The sequence below is a fragment of the Octopus bimaculoides genome, chromosome 4 (genome assembly GCF_046866305.1).
Source record: "Octopus bimaculoides isolate indiv1 chromosome 4, ASM4686630v1, whole genome shotgun sequence".
In the NCBI taxonomy this organism is placed as follows: domain Eukaryota; kingdom Metazoa; phylum Mollusca; class Cephalopoda; order Octopoda; family Octopodidae; genus Octopus; species Octopus bimaculoides.
The window spans coordinates 20,720,139-20,743,941 of NC_142931.1; the positions used below are offsets into that span (position 1 = coordinate 20,720,139).

The 23,803-nt window shown below is 36.4% G+C and overlaps 1 protein-coding gene across 1 annotated transcript; it reads right to left on the bottom strand.

Annotated features, from left to right (window-relative positions):
* Positions 1-1,062: 1,062 nt before the first annotated feature.
* LOC149135977 (uncharacterized) lies at positions 1,063-23,003 on the bottom strand. Its single transcript, XM_089350458.1, has 12 exons — positions 22,781-23,003; positions 20,450-20,613; positions 18,334-18,471; positions 15,272-15,294; positions 13,937-13,968; positions 12,331-12,388; positions 11,776-11,872; positions 10,574-10,685; positions 9,011-9,053; positions 6,461-6,531; positions 4,248-4,371; positions 1,063-3,198 (listed from the first exon to the last, which is right to left on the bottom strand). The coding sequence occupies exons 1-12, from the start codon at positions 22,954-22,956 to the stop codon at positions 2,974-2,976; spliced, it is 1,263 nt and encodes a 420-aa protein (XP_089206584.1). The 5' UTR covers positions 22,957-23,003; the 3' UTR covers positions 1,063-2,973.
* Between the last annotated feature and the right edge of the window lie 800 nt (positions 23,004-23,803).

Consider the following 23,803-nt stretch of genomic DNA (forward strand, 5'->3'; position numbering starts at 1 on the left):
GTGTGTATATATACACACACACACACAACACACATAAGTGTATGTAATGAATATGTGCATATTTATAATTATAAATATTTACATGTTTATATGTATACATTTGTATATATGTAATATATATATACATATATATATATATATATATATATATATATATATAAAATATGTATATATATATATGTACATATAATCCCCCCTCTCTCATATATATTATATAACATTTATAAAGTCTGTTTGTATCTACCTGAAGTCTGGTGCTAGTATGGAATTAAACTTTATGAGTGTATATATTAATAATTCTAATCTAACTTGTAGGCTAAAAAAAAAACATGTTTTGTGGCATGGTCAATTAAATTGTGATAATGTCCTATTTTCACTGGAGTTTAACAGGAAGTCTAAAAAGATCATCATAGGCATAGAGAACACACTATGTAAGTGTTATGTGTTTACATGTATATATTACTCCTATGCCAAGAGTTTTGTGATGTTATTTTGATATTAAAAAAAAAAGAAGTTTCCTTAATTACAAGGACATTCTTTGTATATGTTTATATATATTTCTATATACTCCAGTCACCACTCCATTATTAGAGATTTTTTGGGGTTTTTTTTTGTTTTTACCTATGCCATCCCTAAGGTGTTTATTCATTTTTTTTTTCCTCTAAATAAATCTAAGGTTTAGATTTTCCTTCCCCTTTTTTTTTACATTTCAATATTCTAATTTCTGTTACCATCAGTGTAATGATATCTAATCCAACACCTCGCTTGGTTGTTGTTAAATATCCTTTTTCTTTTTATTGTTATTTTTTTCTATAGTTTTTGCTTGTGCGCATTCTCCCTTTTGACTTTTGTAGTGCTGTAGTGAACAAGTGTCATCTGTGGCCTGGTTATTGCTTAATATATATCTCCATATATATATAAAAATATATATATATATAGGTATATATATATATATATATATATATATATATATATATATATATATATATATATACACCCATATATATGTGTACAAATGATTTTCAGTTTGAAATTTTTAATGAAAATATCAAAACAATTCTGTGTGTTATGGATAAGAGTTTATTGGATTGAATGGAAGAGAGAAAGAAAAAAAAAAGATTACAGCAACACATGAACCATGAACTGTGTATATAAACATTATTAGAGTAATATTAAATTATATTACAAAGATATTTTCTTTTGTTGTTATTTCAATTACTACGTTTTTTTTTTTCTTTTGTTCTGGCTGTAAAAAATCTTTTGATTACAAACATACACGTACATGCATTTTTATCATATTTTAAGGGTTATGGTGCCGGTACTACCTGATATAGAATTCGATCATGACCAGTCTGCTGTCATCTTTTTGAAATAATAATCACATGTCTGTCTGTGTGTGTAATTTATTTCATATCAGTGGCTGAACAGTGGTGTTGCTAGTTAGATATTCAGTGAGATAATCACTGGATCATTTCATTTATGATAGTGACAATGACAAAGGAGTATCTGTAATTCTGTGCAGACTAAATACCACATAGGAATTTGAAAATCACCAGTTTTTTAGTTTCCTTACTGATGTTTACATCCTTTGGTGAAAAGCACATACACACACAAAACCACTGGTGTAGCAATTAGCCACATGGCTGAATAAAAACTTGGTAATCTACAACAGAAGTATTAGATTAAAAAAGCTATATGTGTATCATTTACACATTACAGATTTTTATTCAGCTGGGTGACTGCAACATCAGTGATTGCGGGAAATAAATCAGTTTTCTTATATCAGTAGCAATGGAGTTTGTCCTAGCGTGCAGTTGGTGTGAGTACACCTAACTTTCTCACTGCCACTGCTGGATAATTTTCATCTGCAGCTCATCCATTGAGTTAATTTTACTTATCACAATTTATTTGTATTATAATATATATATTCCATACTTCATGTTTTTGAACTTGGGAGTTTTATTTCTGAAGCGGGAATTTCAGCCTTCTTAAATTGCTGTTTTATTACCCCACAGAAAGGATTTTGGAGAAATTGATTTATAAACTCAAAGAAACAATTAAATAATTTTTATTTGTGGAAAATGGAAGTTTTTAATGAAAATGACAAACGACACAATGACTCTTGTTTGCTAAAGATACTGAAATTAAACTAAACAATGCCCTTTTAAAAGAATGGCGTTTTGTAGCCCCATGATCAGACATTCCAGCCATAATATGAGAGAAATTTGGTTGCTATATCTAGCAGGTCTGGTGACTATTATATTAGTTACTGTTCATACATGAAACTCACTACACTGTGTTAACTAAAGTCTTTCAACTCACTATGTCACTTGCAATTAATAGACAAAAGCTCTCTCTAGGGTTGTTTAAAATCTAAAACTAGAAACCTGAGAGACAACTTCAGCAATATCAAGTCATTCAAAGTCTTGGAAAATTAAGGCAACGCATCTTTAAAGTTTAACACTAGCTGATGAAAGCAATGAATGTTTCAATATTGTTAGATTTCATTAGTAAAGCATATTCACCTCAGTCACCTGGGCTTGGATGTGATTAAATATATATCGAAACAAGGAAAATAGTGATGCTTGTGTGATACTGGCAAGGAACTCTTGGGAGAGCTGAACCTAAGAAGGACTTCAGAGAAGAAACACCACTTGGGCAAGTGTTTCAGCATTTAATTACTTTACACTCTAAGAGATTTGGGCCATGCCCAAGTCATGACTCCTGGTGTGGATGCTGTCTGGCCTTAGAGTATTTAGAAGGGCTGAAACGCTTGAGATGTGGGTTCCTTCTCTGAAGACCTTTTGATCAGCTCTATGGAGAGATTCTTATCAGTGTCTCTCCTTTTCTTTGGTGAACAGAATGAAGATTAAAGAAAAAGAAAAGAATTTTTCTTTTGATTTGACTAGCACATGTATTTCATTCAGGGGTATACATTATTTTGTATATTCACTTATACGAGTATCTTCATTGTTAATAATTTTTACCTAACTTATCTATGTGTCCGAACCAAACAAATCTATCTGCACGAATGTGTATTGGTTGCAATTGTTGCTTGTCTGGAGTTAAAGACACAACGAAACCTCGCCAGTCTAAAGTAATCTGAGGTGCTGGGGTACACATTTTGTTGTTTATGTATGGTGGAAGATCCAGCTGGGTTATATCGCTCACATAGCTACCAAACAGTGCTTTGTATTTCTGAAAAGAAAAGAAAAAAAAAATTAAAGTGATCATTAAGTAAGAAAACTGAATATCTAAAACAAGGATTAGTAACATCGTTTTGTAATGAGACATTGGATCTTTTATTTTACATTTGCCTTGCCCCTGGACTGGCTCTTGTGTGAGTGGCACATAAAATACACCATTTTGAGCGTGGCCGTTGCCAGTACCGCCTGACTGACCTTCGTGCGGGTGACACGTAAAAGCACCCACTACACTCTCTGAGTGGTTGGCGTTAGGAAGGGCATCCAGCTGTAGAAACTCTGCCAAATCAGATTGGAGGCTGGTGTTGCCATCCGGTTTCACCAGTCCTCAGTCAAATCGTCCAACCCATGCTAGCATGGAAAGCGGACGTTAAACGATGATGATGATCATCATATCACACTTTGCATATAAACATATCCCTGAGTATCATCCTTCATTTTCATCACCAGTAATGCAAGCAAAAATTAAACGGTGACGCAAATGATTATCAAAGAACCATTAACTGCTCAAAGGCGATCAATTACGTTAAATTTGAAGACTTGTTTAGAGACTGTCCCTGGCTCACAGAACATCTCAGCGGCCGATTTGTGGGCTGTGGCTCATCTGTTGCTAAACCCCGATTTAGAATATGATAATTCATCCAAATCGATTCTGCAAAAAGGTCACTTATACATACATCTAAATAGTTATTGGTGTAAAATCTTATAGCAGGTTATTCTTATATAAATGGTTGTTAGAAAGGGTTTCAAGAACTTAGCGCATTTGTATTAGTTGGAGTTAAAGTGTGCGTGTGCATGGGACTGAACTCGAAACCTTGTGGCTGGAAAGCAAGCTTCTTAACCACACAGATATGCCCTGTGGGTAAAACATGCTTTGCATCCTTTTTAACATGCTTTTTTTTGTATATGAAACAGAGGACTTTGTGCATTTGTGTTATTTGGAGGTTGTATGTATGCTTTATCTTACTGCAACGAGAAGAAAAACAAAAATTGAAAAGTAACATTGAAGATGTTAGGCCTTTAAAACATTTTAGTCCTACTTACATGTAAAGATTCGAAGATAATCCCCAGTGTATGGTAAGCTGTACGATAGTCGTCTGGGATAAACTGGTCATGGTTGAAGGAAGATGATCTATTTGAACTTGCCTTAAACTGAATCAGGCCCCACCTATAAAAGAACAAGGAAAATGTCCTATGGTGCTTTGTAAAGTTTTTGTTAATGAGAAAGTTGTTGCTCTCTTGTATAGGGCAAATCATTGATGTGTTTCAGTTACCTGTAAGTAGGTGACAGGTATACTGAGGCTAAAATCGTTTCTTCATTAATTGAAAGCAACTAGATGAAACTATAAGGTAGCATTCGCCCCTCCCCCCACTAATAATGCAAAATTGCTGTCAAAAATAGATAACTTCAGAGAGGGAGAATCTATTTTATCATAGTTTACCCTTTGGTCAGTACTGATCGACGAAAGGCCTTCCAAGCATGCTGGTCTGACAAGTGAGAGACACTATTTTTTGACTTGGTTCTCATTCAACTTCTGACCATGCTTGATCTCTCAAACTCTACACATCTGTCAATATCCAGCAAAACAGACAAAAACAATATGACCATCAAATAAGAATCAAAATATTAGTCACTAATTTACAAAATATGCAAAGATAATGTAAAATCAACTGCGTTTCTTTTTCTTTGTTTTTTTTTCAAATTAACAAGTGATTATGCCCACCGAGACAAAATCTCTTGTAATTCCAGCAGCATGAATAAAACTTCATAATATTATAGACAAATTGTATATATTTTGTTGCTATAGGCTTGTCAATAAGCATGTGAGGTAAATTATTTAACACGCTATGGAACATGAATTATTCTCATAGACTAATGAACAATCTATGTGTACGTGTGTGTGTTGCTCGTATAGCGACAGAACACTTTTCCTCGATGGAAAAAAAACCCCCCAAAAAGTCTTAACAGAAACTTACTCGTCGCTAGGAGGGGACTTAACTCATGTTTGCAAACAATGGTGGATTCCTCCGACTTGAAAATTGTTAGAAGTTTTGGTTGAAAATTAATTTTTACCGCTATTCGCTGGTCTCTGGGAAAAATAAGTTGACGAAAATACAGCTAGGGTCATGACGAATGTCCTCCTAAAATTGGAGTGACATGCGTCCTAATTTGTGGACGTGCATAAATTACATTCACGTAAACACACACACACACACACACACATCCTGCCTTTTATATATTTACAGATTAAATAGACTCCAATACTTGACTGCTACTTTATTTTGTTGATCAACGAAGGATGAAAGGTAAATCTGATACCAGTGCTGCTTTGAAATTCAAATTTAAAGAGACAGAAACCAAATTTCACAAACACATTTTATCTGACTCTCTTCACCGTTTTCTACAAAAGGATTTTTAACAATGGCACAAGGCCACACATTTTGAGGAAGTGTATAATCGGCTCCATTACACTGAACAACAACAATAATTGTTTCTACTCTAGGTTAAAGGCCAGTAATTTTGAGGGGAAGCAGCCAGCCGATACCACCGACTCTACTTCATGACTTGCACTATATTTTCTTGAACCCAAAAGGATGCAAGGCAAAGTTGGATCTCGATGAGATTTGAAATCAGAACGTAAAAAGCCGCAAAAGTATTTTTCCAACACTAACAATTCTGCCAGTTCGCCGCCGCTTTTGTTCTTAATTATAATACAAGGCCAGCGACTTTGAAAGAAGAGGTTAGTCGATACCATCGACCCAGTACTTCATTTTATCGACCCAAAAAGATGAAAGGTATTATTGACCTTAAAGATATTTGAACTTAGAATATAAAGAGTTAGACCGAATAATACAGGGCATTCTTTTCAATGCTTTAATAAAACTGCTAATCCGTTGCCCTTGCAGGAATAAGAACAAGAACAAGAAATGAAAATTTGTGGGAGAATGTTAGCCTATTATAAAATTGACTATTTTAGTTTATCGATCTGGAAAGAGGAAAGGCAAAGCTGACTTTTCATCTTTACAAATTTTATGGAATTTCTTCACAAAGACCGACTATACTATTGAAGCAAGGAGACCAGCTATGATTGTAGAGGACAGAACATGTAAGATTACAGACTTTTGCTATACCATATAATAATAGAGGAGATGGTAGCGGTGTAGTTAGTGGTGGGTGGTGTATTAGTCGACTTCAGCATTTGTTTGGTACTTTATTTTATTAACCTATAATACTTAAAACTAATTTAATGACTAACCTGTTTGGTAAATGTAAACTATAAGCACCAGTTGGATTCCATGACCACCACTTCGGCCGAATATTCGGGATCTGAAATATAGAATAGATATAATTAGTTTTTGAATGTTTCATTATCACTTGATATTATATGTTTACTCATTCACTGACTCACTCACAGACACACGCGCGCGCACATTGAATTTGACAATTAGTGTTTATAACTAATTATAAAAATATTATAATTAGTGTTTATAAAGCGCAAAATGAGTTAGAATAAAGAAATAGATGTGTAAGCTTTCTAACAAAAAAATAAAGATTGCCAAAATATTATAATGGCGCAAAATTAGCAGCTGTCAAAGTTTACCATATACATTACTACAAATTTCATACTTGACAACCTAATAATAACCATCTATGTTTCAAACTTGATATAATTACATCGCTGAAAGAAAATTTACTGGGGTATTCGTCCAGAGATAACATCTCTTATGGACGTGCCGTGTTTAAAAACATATATCGGAGGGAGACGAAAATCGTTCCAGCTGCGGATCGCCAGATGCATTTCATTCTTGTTGGGTCTTATCAATGGCGTGTAATCAAAGCTAATCTCACGTTTAGACGAGATTTGTCGTTTGAATTTGTAGGAAACGGGTAACAAGCATTCAATGCTATTGCGAATAGCCACCGAGCTGAATAAAAAGTCGTTATATGCAACGGAAGCTGTATTAAATTAAAATAGCCATCTATATATCAACGTAATATAAAATAAAACATGCTATTTTAATTCAATACGGTTTCTACTGCATAGAACAAAGTGCTGTAATAATTTTTGAAAGTCAATAACTTATAGGAGAAATCGATGTATGGTATCTAACTGATAGTTATTTCATCGACACCTGAAAGACGTAAAGCAAAGTGGAAATCGATAGGATTTAATCGCAGAAAATAAAGGACGAAGCTAAAAATTGTAGGAGACTGAATAAATTGTGTCATCCTCGAAAAATAAAGTCAATTTCACATTGAACAACATCATTTGAGACATACACCCAAAATAATCGACTGCTTCTTCTTTTCTTCCCTTGAGCGATAAAATTATATGTGATATTTCTAGTATACATGCATAGATAAATACACACACACACATACATACATGCATACATACATACATACATACATACATACATACATCTTGAGAAATTAGGGCTCTCAGAACCAGAAAGGCGAAAACTAATTTTAAAAACTCGGATACAAGCTATCAAAGGAACTCCAAAAATATGTAAAACTTCCCAAAGTTTGACACATAAGTACATATGCACATGTCTAGCAGTTTGGGGGCATGTGTTGTAACAGCGCGTCGCTGCATCTACCATTTGTTGGTGATTCCTTACTCTTGGCTTGCAACTGTATGTGTGAGTAAATACACATAAAGCAAAACATACATATTTGCACGTATACTAACGTCAAATAATAGCAAATATACACACATGCATGTAGAGCTAGTCTGTTGGTGTTGAACTGCCAATGAAAGAGCCTTGGATCTAAATTAGAAACCGATGCTTTCTGCATTGGCAAGAAATCTAGAAATTAAACTGAATAACAGCATACACACATATACGTATATACTTCTAAAAAATAAAAATAATTATAGCATTTTATTATTGGCTGTATGGAAAGCAAACAAGAGATACCATATGATGTGCATATACAACAAGAAGACAGCAACAAAATGTGGGAAAAGACAAGAGATAAAAAGAAAAGAAATTGTATGTTCAAGTATTCGTTTTAGGTTTCAATACGAAGATATTCCTTTAAGTCCAATCAAGTCCCCACACAATTACAGACTTCTCAGATTATCAAAGGGAAGTGTGTCTCCAAGCTTCTATTCACGGGTTACAAATCGTGTATCGAGTGCAGGTTCATGCAACTTGGGCATACTCGCCACCCTCATCTAACTTTCAGGGATTTTTCTGGAGGAGCGTACTTCTCACTCCAAGTGGATCTAAGGCCTTTCAGTCGTGTCCACAACAGTGTCAATCTTGTCGTAGGCACTACAGAAGGGGAAAATTACCTTCCTTACTTGTTAAATGAAAGTTATAGAATAATCTACTTGACAGCCGGAACCTTCCTTCTGAGTTCATATGTCAAGCCTATGTTCAAATACAGAACGAGCGTGCAGAGAAACATTTCGTCCTTTTCCACATATCCCGAAAGGGACCAGTTGACTGCGTTGCTGTGCTTGTCCCGAACCGGTAATAATTCCCACCCCTTTTGTGCATGGCAACGGAAGAAATTGGTGAATTGACCTTTATCTCAAGAACTCAAACCTGTTGATAATCCTCACTTTATAGACATTCCACCGATGGCATTGTACAAGACCCGGGATTTTTAGAGGGTTGGGTTTAGTCTATTCTTTGTGGAAGGATGAAAGGCAAACTTGACCTCGGTAAGATTTGAACTCAGAATGTAGAGCACCGGAGTAAAGACTTCAAGGCATTTATTCCGGAGCGTTAACAATTCGGCTAATCCCCCGCCATGTTTGATTTCCATATAAAAAAGAAAATATATTTACCGGATGGTAATGATCACCATGTGCTGATGCTTGGATGTGTGATCTATAAATACAACAGAGAGGAATCTGAATGGTTAAACGCACTTCTAACGAGTTTTTGACGGCAAAATATGCAAAGGCTAATTGCATATGAGCAATAATTTTACTTCGTGTAAAATAAATTAATTAGAAACAATTAGTGAATTGATGACTAAACTAGGCTATTTGTGAATTTATTCTATATCTGTGGTTATTCATTGTTGCGTGTTGTCAGAGTGTGTACACATTAACGGACTTATTGCAGCGGTCCTTCAGTTTTTCTAAGCCCTATAAAAGAACTCAGAAGGTTGGGCGTTTAACCAGGCCTTTCGCGATACCCTTGAAGCCAGGAACTTTTCAGCACTCACTCGTATACATATTATTACATAGAAAAATGCGAGCATGAAGGATCTTTTTTAAAACGGGGGCCACATTTTTCATTAACGAAACACTTTGAAACTTGGAACACTGGTAGAATGTGTCATATAAAACATCTTTTTCTCTTAATCGTCTTAAAAAAAAAAGAAATCCATAAGTTATTCCATGTTAAAGTTGTCGTATTTCTGTAATTTCAACCAATCACTGACGTCCATTCAGCCGATATACATTAAGTGCCGACTACATAAACAAACGATTCTGAAACAATTAACCCTAACCCTAACCCTAACCCTAACCCTAGGGTTAGGGTTAGGGTTAAAGCAAATTTAAAATGAAAAAAGCAAATAAAACGAAGGTATGGAGATTAAATACGCTTTACATCGCTTAATCAGCCAAAGGAGTAAATATAAACAACTGAATACTTGTCAGTGATTGGTTGAAATTATCGAAATAAGACAATTTTTTACATGAAATAAATTCGAATACAAAAATATTTTTCTGTTCTATAACACAAAATAGATAAGTATACGAAGTTTGAAAGTCTTTCGGTACCAAAAACACTACGTAAAACATTAATGAAAAATGTGGCCCCCGTTTTAAAATAGATCCGGACAAACTGCTACTTCAAGTAAAGTAAAGAATAAGAAACTTTTTACTTAAAATGTTGCAGCAAAGAATGCCAGTTCTTTTAATTCATCACTCTTTACAGTTCTCATCTTTTAAATTTATTGTACAAAACTGTTCAGCTAATTTGTAAGTTTGTCTAATTAGTCACTTTTTTTTCTCTATATTTAAGGTAGTAAATTAACCAAATTCTACTTAAATAAGTATAGTGTTATTTGTAAACTATAATAAAATATTTTTTTAATATTCAAATTTTAATTTTAGCTGCAATATTCAGATGCAGCACGAAATTTTGTCAGTGAACAGGTTGCGGTCTCAGAGACGAAAATATTTTGGCAAATTAAATTTAAATGTTGAAGTAAATCTAACTGCTTTTGTGTGTTTTTAAATGTCTTATAAACATCTTTCACGCTACAATTGTTTTTAAATTTAATTTTTTCGTTATTTTATTGTCTTTATTGCTATTATTATTAAATCTATTGCTATTACATCTATTATGTTATATATTATTATATTCTAAAAGTAGTGCCTTCTTGAGCTCACCTGGCAAAATTGGCATACCATATTTCCAGATTATGAGGCTTAGTGTCAGTCTTCACTGAACCGGCGAGCAATTGTGAAAATGGTAGTGACATCTCAACTGACCAAAAGTCTCCTGACAAAGAAAAACATAAGATTAAAAATAAAAATCATCATATTTATCTAACTCTATGAATGTAGAATCCGGTTTAACATGTTCATTAAAATGCCAAATTGATATAAACGTATGACCCAAATGCTTTGTTTTAATGCTGGTTTACATTACAACGGTTTGAAGATATAGTAGGGAAAATCGTGTTAAAAAAGGAAACCACTGAAACAAAATTGCAAATGAAGTCGCGAATTGGCAGAGTTGTTAGAGTATCGGATAGAATGCTCCGTGGTACTTGTTCCATCTCTCTACGCCCTGTGTTCAAATCTCGCCGAGGTCAACTTCACTTTTTATCCTTTCGGGGGTTCATAAAAATGTTCCAGTCGAGAGTAGGATTTGCAGAATCGTAAGAATGTCGGACTGGATGCATTGCGGTACTTGTTCCGGCTCTTTGCGCTCTGAGTTCAAATTCTGCCATGGTCCACCTGGGTGGTAGACTTAATCCATCGCCCGATTAAACACTGGCATTTTGGTTGCCTTTAGCGGAACCCATCCTGTCGAAAGCATTTGGGCCCCGGATTCCAATTTGAAGATTTTTCATCCCTCCCCACCCATCTAGGACGCCCTGGACAATTCCTTCTGCCTCGACTAAAAGATAAAGAATAACGACAAACAAACGTAAGAATAACATTAAGTATTGGGTTTGAGCAAGGATATTAGCAGGTAAGCCTGCGTATATCATGGGCACAGTTCTTTCCTTGGCGCTAATAACTCAGTTCCAAAGCAATTACTTGTAAACGTTCTCTTTATGTAGAAGAGATCGCTAAAAGGTGTATATGTAAATTACATATACTGGAAACAGCGAGTATAACATTGTCTTTATTCACTACAACGAAATCTTTAATTGTGCCTGATGTGGAATCGTGATTTTTCTCGCAGTGAAATGAAATGGGTTAGCACCACCGCACAATCTTGATTTGCCGGGAGCATATTTCTTGCGTTTTGGCACGTTACCAAAATCCAGCCATATACTCATTCAAAGTTCAATACACGCTCTCTCCAGTCATTGAAAAGCACCCTTTATTATTAAATCAGAACAAGTGAAAACATTTACCTTGAATGTTCGGGTTGTTGACTTCTCCGTCAACATTAACAGCTACATTCACTCGACTGTCCCAGTTCTGCAAAGCTTCACCTCCATCAATGTAAGCCTTGTGTAAAAGATGGATGGTGGAAATGACAAACAAAAGTTAGGAAACAAAAGACAAAGAATCCGTGGGTTAACATAAACTTTAAATAGCATTATTTTGGAGGGTGTTGTTGTTTAACTCCTGGTTGAACACTCATATGATCAAAGGTATTATATAGCCAGGACTACATTATCTTGTTTTAGAAATAGTGCTTTATAAAATACTGGTGGCTGTTAGATGTCCTTTACCCCTTGTATTTGAGCTGATTAGCTGACTGCTAAGAGCTGTAGCTGATGTTTGGAGTTGACTCGAATACTGCTGACAGAGTTGCGGTGTGTTCTTTTCAATCTTGCTTCTATCAGAGAAGTTGACTCAGTACGTAGGATAGTCGTTAATTACACAGTGCTCTTGCTGTCTGCAACAGGAAATCGAACCTCCTATAGGCAATACTAGGTCGCAGATAAAAATATCGAGCTTACCTTCGTTAGTAGTGCATCCCATACTGTGCTAAATGCGTTGACTCCTATCTCCTTGTATCTAGAAGGAGAAAAACAAGAGGGGCAATAAAAGAAATTAAACATGTTAATGTATGTATGTATCCCTCCATAATACTTTATTTCTTCTTTCGTTCAGACTTTCTCTAGTCTCCAGTCCAACAGGACATTTTCATTTTCCTTTGCGTTACCCCATGTCAGTCAGTCTTGCGGCCGCATGGCTTTTTTTTTGTTGTATATGTATGTTTTATTTTGTCGTGTTTGTTTTCGTCATTGTGGCTATTCCCTGCGACTTTTTGCCACTGACGTCACCAAGAGCGAAAGGTGCGAAATTGTAATGATCTTTTGGACGTTGACTGATGAGGGATAAGCTACGAAGTTTTTGCTTGTTATGTTTTTGTAATATTTCTATTTGTTGTTTTTTTGTTACATTTTTGAAATACGTATACATACATACATACATACATACATACATACATACATATATATATATATATATATATATATATATATATATATATACACACACGTGTGTGTGTGTGTGTATTTAAAATATGTATAGTTTTGATTAGGAATGAATCCTAAGGATATGTCCAAGTTTTGCGGCAAAACAATCATTAATTCGCCATTGAATTACTGGGTTTAACAGAAATTGACGAAGCAGGACGAGCCTGAAACTGGTCTTTCTTTTATCTATGTCCGTTTATTGGGAACATAGGGGTATACTTCTAAGATTCATATCACACGATTAAAGATATTTTAAGCATATATGTATATTTTTACCGCTCCGTCAAGGAAGTAGTAAGGGTAGTACTCGTGGCACTTTATATTTTCGGGGCCTCCGAGACTAGCGAGAGGAAGGGAGAAAGTTATTCTCAATCCAGAGACCTGGATGTGGTATTAAACCGGGTGACGGATTTAGTCTACTGTCTAACAGGTCGGAATATAAAGAGCTGGAGTAAGTAGCGCAAGGCATCACTTTCTGCTCTTTCACAATTTCCTTAAACCTCGACCCATGAAGACTCATGGTTTAGTGGTTAGGGTAGTCGACTGAAGATCGTAAGGTCGTGAGTTCGATATCTAGTGGTGCGTTAGAGACGTTATTTCACGTTGTTCCAGTCCACTCAACTGGAAAAAATGAATTGTATCTGTAGTTCAAAGGGCCGACCTTGTGTCATGCTGACTCTCCCAGAGAACTACGTCGAGGGTACGCGTGTCTGTGGAGCACTCAGCCACTTGCCTGTTAACTTCACGAGCAGGCTGTTCCGCTGATCGGATCAACTGGAATCCTTGTCGCTATGGTAACCGACGGGGGTGCCAGTTTAATTCTCTACCCTGGAGTAATGTTTCATTTTATTGACCCGAAGAGGAGACAAGGCAGAGTTGACTTCGGCAGAATTTGAACGCGGAGCTCAGTGAGTTGAAACAGATGTTGCAAATTATTCTGTCCTATGTTTTAACGACTCTGCCATTCCGCAGTTTATACTTCAGCAAATTATTATTATTTTTTTAGTTATATTGTATCTCGGTTTCTTGTTTTCGCAAGAAGGCAATAAAAACTTTGGATAAGAGTGAAATATGTGATACTCACTTATGGAATGATCCAGCAGTGTCAAGAAAAATCTATGAAGAAACCACAAAAATGTAGACTGTTACGTATAAAAGAAAAATTTCTTAATGTTAAATAGAACTTGGAATCGTCATTTGAAACAAAATAACCTCCTTCTACATTTTTTACCCGTGTTTCATTCTATCTGATTTCTTTTTCGGGATTCCTCCTCATCTCTTAGTTTCCGTTTCTCTTCTTAGTCTCTCTTTCTCTCTCTCTCTCCTTAGTTTCTCCCCTATCTTCATACATAAGCAAGCACAAATAAACATACATCGTTGAGTGGAGAAGATTGTCAATTTTAATTCCCATTCGCAACGTCTTCCTTTTTTTGATCCATCAAAGTGTCTTTTTGCCATAAAATTCCTTAATAAAATTCCTTCAAATAAAAATGAAGAGAATTAACAGAAACAACAAAAATAACCAAATATCTCTCGAGTCACATCCATCGTCTTAAAAAAACGAACAAATTAAAAAATATAACCAGGGGTACACAAAAGCCTGGACATAGATAGAATGGCTGTTGCTAGAATGTCTAATCATAGGTTTGTTGGATCAGGGCTGAACAACAACAAAAATGATTCCTTATGTTTATATAAAGCCTCAGGTGTGTGTGAGAGACAACTCAGTTGCGGTCGCATTTATTAGAAGACGAGAGAAAATTTTGCGAGGCCCTTCAGATTTGCGCCTTAGAAAAGGGAGTGATTCCTCCTGTCGCTCCTACCTCCTGCCACATCGTGGGCCAGTCCTGGTTGGATTTTTAATGGTGGTAGCCCATCTTCCGATCGAAACAAGAAAATAAGTTTCCATTGGCTTTCCCCATTGATGAATGTAGCATCGATTATAAATAAATATGCATACGCCTCATATTTGTAATGTATTAGTCTCGCTGTAAAATTAGACCCACGATGGTCTTTTCGACAGTTTGAAGAGAGAGAGAGAGAGATGTAGATAGAAAGAGAGACAAACATAATGGTTTCTGGAATGAACAGATATTTAGTTTTTGTTTAAGTGACCAAAATGTGACCCGACCCACTGTGCTAGTTTCTAATTGGCTTAAAATAACGCATGTGACAACACCGAAACGAAACTATCAACTATGTAAGATCATTACAAACTGTCTTCTTTCGCATCTTTCTCTACCTCTACGGTCCAAGCTGAATAACCTTAACGACATGAAAAGGCTTTGGACACTTTCGCTCTTTAGCAGACAAAATACCAAATAATAATTGAAATTTATGTGTCGCTTCGTAGCTGAAGTATAGTATATTAGTTTATTTACATTTTAAAAGGATCATTAGAGCTTTTCTAGTTACTTACCTCAAAAGCATTATCATTGAAAACTGAAATAAAAGTAGATCAAAATCACATTAGACAGAATACGAATTTTTCAAGATATTTCTAACATAAAAATATTGTAAAGAAAAGAGGAAATCCAGAAAAATTTTCAGTTAATTTCTAATAGAATGTAATTGATTAAGATTTTGATTTCTCTCGTAGGCACAAGAGAATTAGTGGATAATTCTAAGGTGTAATTTTTGTAGTAGTGACCAGAAAGCAACCTTTGATAGAAAATTAAGGCACTTTTTTTTCTCTCTACTATGACCAAATGTCTGCTCTCTTTTCATCCAGCGAAATTCGCAAAGATGTCGACTTGCAGGGTGAAAAGAATCTTCCATATGTCTATGACAACACAATAATGCTGGCTGTCAGAAAATGTTTTAATGAAAACACGATAATTGCGGATAGACTTCATTATGCTCAATATATAACCAGACCAGCGTTTTTCAAACTTTTTTGTCGCGACCCATTTTATTTATCTCGCGACCCACTGAAGAGTCGGGACTCACAGTTTGAAAAACGCTGTACTAGACTACCTGAAAACTAATTTCTTTGTCATAATTATTATGGTAACTAACATTGGTTTTTAGAATCGTGGACCAGAATGTTTTTGATCAAAAACGGTCAGGGTTATTGTTGGAGACTGAGATAAAGTTGAACATCCACGGGGCATCCAAATGAATGACGGCACGTTTTCCGATTGATTTGCGCAATGCTTTCATAACTTTTTTGATTATAAGACAAGATGATGATGATAATGATGAAGATGAGAAGAAGGAGAAACAGAAGAAGAAATATAAAAAAGAACAAGAAAAAGGAGAAGAAGAAACAGAAGAAGAAGAAACGGAAGAAGATAATTATGTGAATGGTGATGATGATGGTAGTAATAATGAGGATGATGATGATGATGAGGAGGAGGAGGGTACAGTGGACGAATTTTGGTGGGTTGGTACACAATTTCCTCGTTCTGAGAAGTTAGAACTGTTGTAGTAGCAGTAAGAAAGGACAAAGATTGGACATAGCAGGTCAGCCGGGAAGTAGTTGCTGTTATGTTGGCGAGTGAGGATTTGCTAATCAATCAGTTTTTCTTGTTGGGGTGGGAGGTGAGGGAGGTGGGTGCTTTTGTGTGTGTGTGTGTGTGTGTGTGTGTGTGTGTGTGTGTGTGTGTGCATTGGCTCCTCCACGTAAGAAGAAATAAGAGTAGGAGGCCATTGACATTCCGGCAAGATTCTTTCTCAAAACTATCAGTCTCCTGAATACTCATCAATTATCCTGTCAAATCACTCGACCCTACTTTTATTTGTCTGTACTTAATTTCACACAGAGCTAATAAAGGGGACAGTTATTGCAGTTCTTTATCTCGAAATAGTTTGGCTACATTTTTTTAGTCAAGCAAAAGAGAGAGAGAGAGAGAAAAAGGGAGAGAGACAGAGAGTAGAAATAAGAAAACGAATGTAGAGGTTGTGTAAACAATACTTAGCACTTCATTCGGCAACATTGAATTGTAGAGTGATAAATATCTCCACAGGTTTTCTAATCTATCACAACCGACATTCCTAGCAAATGTGAAAGCAATTGCGGAGAGGTACGATGAAACGACTTTTTAAAAATTTTATTTTATTACCGTTGGCGACCAACTGCAAAGTTAGTTTCAGGTTTCCGGCTGACCAATCACTGGTTAGATGCTTCTCTAACGGAACGGAGAGAGAGAGAGAGAGAGAGAGAGAGAGAGAGAGAGAGAGAGAGAGAGAGAGAGAGAGAGAGAGAGAGAGAGAGAGAGAGAGAGAGAGAGATGCGTGGGTGTTTGATAGTCTAACCCTGGCGAAACCACAAATTCTTCGGTTTTTATATTTTTGCCAATATATTTCGGCGAAGAATTTATTAGATTTCCATTGATTACATTCTCCTCATAAGCCATTGTGGAGGACACTTGTCCGCGGTGTCACGTTGTTGAACAGAACCTGGTGCCACATAACTGTGAAATGAATTTCTTAGTCGCGTAAGCCATATCTACAATTAATATAAATTCCCAAGCTGGGGTCCATTACCTTATCCACTCGTTTATTTCACTTCTATATATTTTTTTTTTTTTTTTTTAACTAGCAGGGAAATAACTTATGACCCTTTACAGGGCTTTCGAAACACACGGTGGTTGGAAGGAGGAAGGTATCCTAAAACCGGAGATCTGGCCCAAATGCATACAAGAGAGTGCATTCCACTAAAAGTACCCAAGGACAAGGCGGTTGTGGTGGTTCTTAAATGGGCAACGGGGTAAGTCTATCACCCAAAATTTAACTAGCAGGGAAATAACTTATGACCCTTTACAGGGCTTTCGAAACACACGGTGGTTGGAAGGAGGAAGGTATCCTAAAACCGGAGATCTGGCCCAAATGCATACAAGAGAGTGCATTCCACTAAAAGTACCCAAAGACAAGGAGGTTGTGGTGGTTCTTAAATGGGCAACGGGGTAAGTCTATCACCCAAAATTTAACTAGCAGGGAAATAACTTATGACCCTTTACAGGGCTTTCGAAACACACGGTGGTTGGAAGGAGGAAGGTATCCTAAAACCGGAGATCTGGCCCAAATGCATACAAGAGAGTGCATTCCACTAAAAGTACCCAAGGACAAGGAGGTTGTGGTGGTTCTTAAATGGGCAACGGGGTAAGCCTATCACCCAAAATTTGAACCCGGAACGCAAAGAGGCGGAACAAATCCAGTTTATTATTCTTGCAGATTCATCAATCCATCGTCGCGAACGGGTACTTTTTTAAAAAATCAATCTTGAAAAGTTGAAAGAACAAAGTTAACCTCGGCAGAATTTGAAATCAAAGCATCGGAACAAATACCTCGAGATATTCTATCCGACGCGCTAAAAACCCGGCCGGTTCGATGCCTTAAATCTTTTAATTAAAATTTTTTTTTTGCTGTATGTGTGTGGAGTGGGTGGTGGATTGGATGTTCATTGTCATCATGTGATGAAAGATGAAAAGAAGGAAAACAATACAAAAGAATTTTTAGAAATCATCTAAAGAAACATACCATCTGAGTCGTGCTCCGTTCTGTTTGCCCAGACGTGAGGGTCTTCCAAAAGAGCAGCGATATATAAGTTGTTGTCGTCCCATCGTATTTTGAAACGTGTGGTTAAGACAGGATCGTGTCCACTGCGTCCTTGTAGGTCTTCAGCAGTTCATAAAAAGAATGCGTGTATATATATATATATATATATATATATATATATATATATATATAATATGTATGTATGTATATATATATATGTGTGTGCGTGTACTTATATATATATATACATATATATATGTATGTATGTATATATAATATATATAATCGTAAATACATAATCAAAAACCTGTGCCAAACAAATACGCATAAACACGTACACTTGCGTACACACACACACACACACACACGCACACAAGCACACACACGCGCGCGCGCGCGCACGCACACACACACATATACACAGTTACTTGCACACATAGTTATACTAGCCAAAATGTTAGGTAATGTTCGACTTCTGTCACCAGCGTTGCTTTGTGTCTATCGTAAAGACATTTACTTTTGTTCATTCCAATTTAGTGGAGAGAGGCACTATGGCGGAGAATAGTTTATTTATTGTATAAGTAGAAACGGCAGATTCTTCTTTTATTAACTTACAGTGTTCATCTTAAATGGAACGATGGCGGGGTCAGAGTTCTGAAGGTTGATGTATAATTTAGAGATCAGATAACCGAGTAGGAAAAGTGCCGCATCATCATCTTTTAAGGCAAGAGTTCTTATTTCACAAGACTCTTAATTCTATTTGCTTCAATATGTCTACTGGGAAATGGGTAACATCCTGTTTTGGAAAAGTGACTTGCAATACTTCAGTGTCCTATTAGTGGAAATACTGGTTTAACTCAAGGCTTACTGAAACCGGAGTCCAACACTCTATGAATACGCCCGGCCTGGAAAAAGATCTACATTATAAACATTGTCATATTGTGGTTTTCAGTTCAAATACCATCTACGTCAACTTAGCTTTTCATCCTTTCGTGGTCGTCAAAATAAAATATTGGTCAAGTATTGGGATCGACACATATACCAATCAAACTGAAGTTAGGACATAACCTTTGTAGAAATATTAACATGTATATGCATACATTTTACACACAAAGTATACATTTATATACATATATTCCAATCAAATCGAAGTTGTATAGTTATGGATATAATTGCATTGATCTGGTGGCATTTTTCACACATAGGATAAAAAGTTAAAGGTAAAGTTACTTTCTGGAGTCATACCTGTTCATAAGGGCCAGTTTCCTGATTTTATAACATATATATTCCCCACCTGAACGGGACGCGAAATTCTTTTCCCACGAGAGTTCCGGACCCTAGTAATGAACACATTTGCATACAGCCAATCAGAGCTCACCTTGACCTTGTTGTCAAGTTAACAAAGGTTGGAATTCAAGAACGGTGTTGTAAGTCGACCGATCACCAAGTTATGCCTGATTTTAGAAGGAGACAAGTAATTAGATAGATTTGCATCTATACCTATTATTGGATTTTGTTAGGGCCCCATATGGTAAAGATGTGGATGGGGAAAATGTGGGTAGAGGGTGATGCGCTAGCAACCCTCTCCCCTTACTGTTTTACAAAGTAAACAACAACACAAATAACTACGCAGAGGCAGCCATGGTTGAAACAAGAACAAGAACAAACATTCTTAAAAGAGAAAAGAAGCATGGCCATTCCTTAACCAAGTGACCTTATCTTATCGCCCATCACTTTCTATGCGCTCATAAATTAGTTTGATAGTTGAGCTCTGATTAGCTGTATGCAAATGAGTTCATACCTGGGGTCTGGAACTCTCGTGGGAAAAACATTTCGCGGCGAGACACCGGTCCGTTTCAGGATTAATCATTTTTGCCTGCTGAGTGGATTGGAGTAATCCAAGACATGAAGTGTTTGGCTCAAGAACACAACGCGTCGCCCGGTCCAGGAATCGAAACCACAATCTTATGATTATGAGTCCAACACCCTAACCACGTACTTCCATCACGCATAGAATACATCTAGACAGTTCACTCAAATTTGAATATATGATACTTCTGTTATAGCTAGAAAAAAAATGTTGTATAATAGAACATACCAACAAACTTTTCTGACCATGGTACTTGGTTCCAAGCAAATTCATCTATCAGGCCATCAATTTCAATGGTTTCTTTGTTGAGATGCTGGACTACATAAGTATGAGGTAAAGGTACATCACAGGTCTCTGCTGCACATGCTTCAATTATGTTCTTTTCTAAAAAGCTTAAACAAAAATTAAGTTATCGTTCATATTTTCATGAACTGATATCAACTGTAGCAAATATATAAAAAATAAACTCTCAATAGAGACGTAAAAGCGTTTCATTAAATATGAATAAATTTGAACTCGGGACCAAGACCGTCTGTTTTAGAAGGGAGAAAAACAAATGTCACGTTCATAATTTTCAAAAGCATTTTTAAGGTAAGATAAAATGAAACAGTGGAGGCGCAATGGCCCAGTGGTTAGGGCAGCGGACTCGCGGTCATAGGATCGTGGTTTCGATTCCCAGACTGGGCGTTGTGAGTGTTTATTGAGCGAAAACACCTAAAGCTCCACGAGGCTCTGGCAGGGGATGGTGGCGAACCCTGATGTACTCTTTCACCACAACTTTCTATCACTCTTACTTCCTGTTTCTCTTGTGCCTGTAATTCAAAGGGTCAGCCTTGTCACACTTTGTCACGCTGAATATCCCCGAGGACTACATTAAGGGTACACGTGTCTGTGGAGTGCTCAGCCACTTGCACGTTAATTTCACGAGCAGGCTGTTTCGTTGATCGGATCAACTGGAACCTTCGACGTCGTAAGCGACGGAGTAACAACAACAAAATGAAACGGCTTCAACTAATATCAGGAACTATGTTACTGTCTCATCCTTAGGTTTTTTTTATACTCCACGCACCACCACAACATCTCTATATATTTAAATTTTTTCATAATATTGATCATTCCTAAATCTGACATGCAGAGCCTGTTTTCATAGCTGTTGTCAACCTCAGCTCAATTTTGATCGAGCAGACTAACAGAAATAGCGTTTCGGCTCAGTGGCGTAGCGAGGTATGCGCGGGCCGCACAAGGCAGTTACTTCATATACATGTTTTCTATAGACTAAAGTATGTTATGTTCAAGGATGGAGGTTGACAAAACTTACGCTACCCCACTGTTTCAGCTGTAACCAACCTTTGGTTTCACACGCTGTATCTGTACTACATTATGCAATGTGTCCTTTTTTAAAAGGACGGTAAGGCATAGTCTGGTTAGATTTTCTATGCTGATTCTGGCAAGTCAAGTTCATCGTTGGCTACGCTCCATCAGTATTTCATAGAAACAAAGTAGCTGAATATTACTTGGCCGACCTTGTTGTTCATGGATCGTGAGTTAAATTTTCTTGCAGACATTCTACTGAGTTTCTCGATGCTGGCACACAGATTTATGTTTTTCAGTTCTCCACCAGAAGTCGAAAGTAAGTTGTAGATTTTCTAGATTGGCAGATCATCTGATCATAGATGCAGCTGAGCACAAAAAAAAAAAGCTATCGACTGAGCTTATCATGCTAAAGAATACTGCATCTATCTATCTATCTATCTATCTATCTATCTATCTATCTATCTATCTATCTATCTATCTATCTATGTGCATATGTGTGTGTGTGTGCGTGCGTGTATATATATATATATATATATATATATATATATATATATATCAAAATAAGCAACAAGGATATCCAGAGGTAATGCAGAACGATCGTTTCACGCAACTCCATTTAACTGAACAATGCAATCATTACATCAATTTAAATGCAGTGCAATCTTCAGCTGCACAAAGACATAGAATTTAATTAAATCAAAACAGATGGAGACATTAGTATAATTTTACCTAAAATCTCCAAGAAGTTAAGGAGATAGACAAAGAACATGCTGCCTTCCCTTCAGCTTAGAAGCTACTAAAGTATCAGAAAGAAAGACTTGTTACAGATTTTTGCAAATTGTTTTACGACGCTACTCACTGTGTAATTGAACTTTTACATTATTTAAGAAACGCGTGTATCAACATGGAGTGATTATATCAAAGTCTAATTTTGCGGCCAAGAGATAAGATATTTATTTCTTTCTTTCTCTCCGAAGGAGGACAAATGTCCGAAAAGTTAGCCTCTTCTTCACGATTTAAAATTTAATTCTTTTATGAACCAATTATGCTAAACAAAGTCAATGATGGAGCAACACCTCGGAGGCTACTCTACCTGTTAGAAACAGGAGTCAAACGTTTTGTTGTTCTGGCGATTCAGATGCGCACCTGCTACCACTCTGTTCGATCAGAGCTGACCGGAGGCCGTACTACAACAACGTAACAGAATGATTATGGAGATTGATTTGAAGTAGTAACAACACTTACCTTTGCACCTCTGGTAAATAGCTTCCGTAACCAACATCACAGGCCTGTTGATCCTTGGCCAGTAGCAAAGGATCCGTAGTTATCTGGAGGAAATAACCGATAATCACTCCAAGTCCAAGACAAAGTGTGGATACAACAAGTGTTAACACTGAGTAGAGACGGTAGGAACTCTTCATAGTTCGTTATTAGAAATAAACCTCTCTGAGTGTGTGAGTGTGCCTACATATATATACTCCGTCCTCTGTATTATTCTTATAGGCTTAGAAACACAGCAATTGATTGGACACTGTCTTAGATAAATCTGGCGAAAAGGTTTGTCATATATGTAGCCTTAACGATGTGCCAAATTCTTGTATTACACACACACACACACACATACACACACACACACACACACACACACACACACACACACACACACACACACACACACACACACACACAGCTGTCAATGTTGAAGTGTCGTGACGAAAAGAAAATTCCCATTTTGGAGCGGTACCTTTCATCAGAAAAATAAATAATGATAATGTGGCTACAATGTGTGTGTGAGTGCGCACGTATGTATATATATATATATATATATATATATATATGCACATATATGTGTCTGTGAATTCATATATACACACAATAAACACATACGTATATATATATGGATTGGCTGTATGTTCATATGTGTGTGTTTGTGTATGTGTTCTTGTGTGTGTGTTCTTGTGTGTGTGTGTGTGTGTGTGTGTGTGTGTGCGTGTGTGCGTGTGTGTGTGTGTGTCTGTGCGTGTGCAGAAATAGTGAGTTTGTGTTATTTAAGCACGTATGTTGAGCTTCATTCGATAAGTGCAACAGTCTGCGTTAGGTAATAAAATATATAAAAATTAGTGGTTTACCTAATAAATGATGTTGTTTTTGTTGTTATTATTGTAGAAGTAGTAGCAGTAGTAGTAGTAGTAGAAGTAGCAGCAGCTGTAGTAGTAGTAGTAGTAGTAGTAGTAGTAGTAGTAGTAGTAGTAGTAGTAGTAGTAAGGG

Excerpts from the sequence above, each read along its gene's own strand:
- LOC149135977 (XM_089350458.1), bottom strand. The coding sequence starts at position 22,956 with ATGAAGAGTTCCTACCGTCTCTACTCAGTGTTAACACTTGTTGTATCC. Across the intron at positions 20,614-22,780 it reads TATTTACCAGAGGTGCAAAG|CTTTTTAGAAAAGAACATAA; the intron begins GTAAGTGTTGTT and ends TTTTTGTTTAAG. Across the intron at positions 15,295-18,333 it reads AACGGAGCACGACTCAGATG|TTTTCAATGATAATGCTTTT; the intron begins GTATGTTTCTTT and ends CTTTTATTTCAG.